The 2,581-nt window shown below is 47.8% G+C and overlaps 1 protein-coding gene across 1 annotated transcript; it reads right to left on the bottom strand.

The window, feature by feature from the left end:
- Positions 1-671: 671 nt before the first annotated feature.
- On the bottom strand, positions 672-2,121 carry LOC122477021 (olfactory receptor 10V1-like). Its single transcript, XM_043569953.1, has one exon. The coding sequence runs from the start codon at positions 1,632-1,634 to the stop codon at positions 672-674; it is 963 nt and encodes a 320-aa protein (XP_043425888.1). The 5' UTR covers positions 1,635-2,121.
- Positions 2,122-2,581: the final 460 nt, after the last annotated feature.

A 2,581-nucleotide genomic window follows, 5' to 3' on the forward strand; every position in this document is an offset into this window, starting at 1 on the left:
AAAGAGGAGGGGCACCTACCTAAGCCTGGCAGGTTGGGTTAGAGGAGAGGCAGTGTGCACAGGCTGCCAGGAATAAGTGGCATTGAAGGGTGAGAAGGAGTCAGCTGGCCCAGAGGCCAAAAGGGGGGCAGATTGTAAAATGCCTTAGTGAGGGTGCTAAATGTCATGAAGATGGGGCACATTACAGGCCTCCGGTGGTGCTGCTGATCCAGGTGATCTCCAGGTTATTTTCTGATGTGGGATTCAACTTCAGGGTGGCTCTGCCTTTCTACTGTTTTACTTTACGTAGTTTGGAGTTGGGAGCTCCTTGTGTTTTTGTTACTGCTAGCTCTTTGGCCAGAGAAGTGGTTGCCTTAATGTTTTGTTTGGGTCAGGTCATGACCTTCTTTCCATCAGTGTCTTTGTCTCTTACAGTGCTCCAGATGATAGATGCAATTGTCCATGAAGGAACAGTGAAACATCCACAAATACCCCAGAACTTCCACATTTTGGAAAGCCTTAGGATTCATTCTATCTCTCTGAACACAAGAAAGGGGGCAGTAAGGTCCAGGTGCACAGAACCATGAAGCAGCCCTCAGAGAGAGGAGTGGAGCCACAAGGTGTGCTGTGGGATGACCATCTGGATTCTTGAAAGGGGTCCAAGTTAGTTCTGGCAGACCCCATCTTTCCCTTCACCTTGCATTGGGTTGGTGCTTCATCTGGTTATAGCTCTTCAGAAGTCTCCTGAGGGCACCCTTAACTTCCTTGTTCCTCAGGCTATAGATCATAGGGTAGAGCATCGGAGTTACATTGGTGTAGATTAAGGACACAACTTTGTCCTGTTCTGGGGTGTAGCATGACTTGGGGCGAATGTAGATGAATATTGCGCAGCCATAGTGCAGAACAGAGACCAGCAGGTGCCCAGCACAGGTGGAGAAGGCTTTGCTCCTTCCCTCAGCTGAGTGGATTCTGAGGATGGCAGCAATAATGAATGCATAGGAGAGCAGAATCAGCAAGAAGGGAATCAACAGGATGAGCATGCAGACAAAGAAGACTGCAACCTCATTGGCTCTTGTGTCTGAGCAGGCCAGAAATAGCACAGCAGGGATGTCACAGAAAAAATGATTGATCTCATGGGACTGACAAAAGGGCAGTAGGAATATCAGTGTAGTAAGGGCGAGTGAGAGTGCAAAGCCGCTGATGCATGCCAGAGTCAGCATCTGCAGACAGACGGCCCGGGTGATGATGATTGTGTAGCGCAGGGGGTTGCAGATGGCCACAAAACGATCATAGGCCATCATGGCCAGGAGGAAACACTCTGCGCCACCGAGGGCGATGAAGAGGTGCATTTGCAAGGCACAGCCCAGGAAGGACATCCGCTGGCTCCTGGACAGGAAATTGGCCAGCATGTTAGGGACAATCACCAATATATAGCAAATTTCAATGGTGGACAGATTGCGAAGGAAGAAATACATGGGGGTCTGGAGGCAGGAGTCAACGAGGGTGATGAGCACAATAGTTGTGTGCCCTGCTAGGGTGACAAGATGCATGATTAGAAAGAGTCCAAAAAAGAAGATTTGCAGTTCACCCAGGTCCCCAAAACCCAAGATAATAAACTCAGATCTTAAGGTGTGGTTTTTCTGAAACTGGGCCATGTTACATTCTCCTTTGTAGAATTCCTGGCTTGAAAAAGGCAGTTTTCTAGCAATTCTCCAAGTTGTGGGAGACCCTAGGGCTCTTTCTAGAGATGGGAGTGTAGCTGGCTCTGCAGAACCTCCACCTCCCTTTGCTGGGCTTGGCCCTTGTCTTCATTCTGTTACCTTTTTTTGAATTCTGCCCTCTGCTCACTGAGAATGAACTGTTCACTGTGAGGTCACTTTAGTTCACCTGTTGAGTTATAAAAAATGAACTGGAATGAGTAAAGTCTATATATGGACTTGTTTTTCATAGACCTTAAAGATAGTCTTTCTTTTACATTTTGAACAGTTGTCTTTGAGTGGGGATGAAGGGGCTGAGCTTGATGTTATTAAATAGGTTTAAACAGAGGCGGGCCCTGCAGGGTCATTGATTGTGTAGGGAATTCTTGTAGGATGTAAGGTCCGGAGAGTTGATTTTAAAGACAGTTTTGGGGGTGCATGGGTGTCTCAGTTGGTTAGGCATCCAACTTCGGCTCAGGTAGTGATCTCACAGTGTGTGGGTTCAAGCCCTGTGTCGGACTCTGTGCTGACAACTCAGAGCCTGGGGCCTGCTTTGGATTTTGTGTCTCACTCTCTCTCTGCCCGTCCCCCACTTGGGCTCTGTCTCTGTCTCTCAAAAATAAATAAATGTTAAAAAAAACATTTTAATTAAAAAAAAAATAAAGACACTTTTGACTGTGTGCATAGGCTGTATTGCCCCTCCTTTACTACCTCCCCCAAAGTCACAGGATTCCTGGGAATACCAGGAGAGGAAGGAGTGGAACCAGCAGTAGTTGTTGCCTCTTCTCTTTCAGTGGTCCTCGGTCCCAGGGAGGCCCTGGCTTATGTGTCACCTCCTTCCACATACCTCCCTTGACCCTTGGACTGAGTTAGTACTTCACTTAGGTTCCCACTCTGGGCTTCCA

Source organism: Prionailurus bengalensis, chromosome X (genome assembly GCF_016509475.1).
Source record: "Prionailurus bengalensis isolate Pbe53 chromosome X, Fcat_Pben_1.1_paternal_pri, whole genome shotgun sequence".
Taxonomy (NCBI): Eukaryota; Metazoa; Chordata; class Mammalia; order Carnivora; family Felidae; genus Prionailurus; species Prionailurus bengalensis.

Excerpts from the sequence above, each read along its gene's own strand:
- LOC122477021 (XM_043569953.1), bottom strand. The coding sequence starts at position 1,634 with ATGGCCCAGTTTCAGAAAAACCACACCTTAAGATCTGAGTTTATTATC.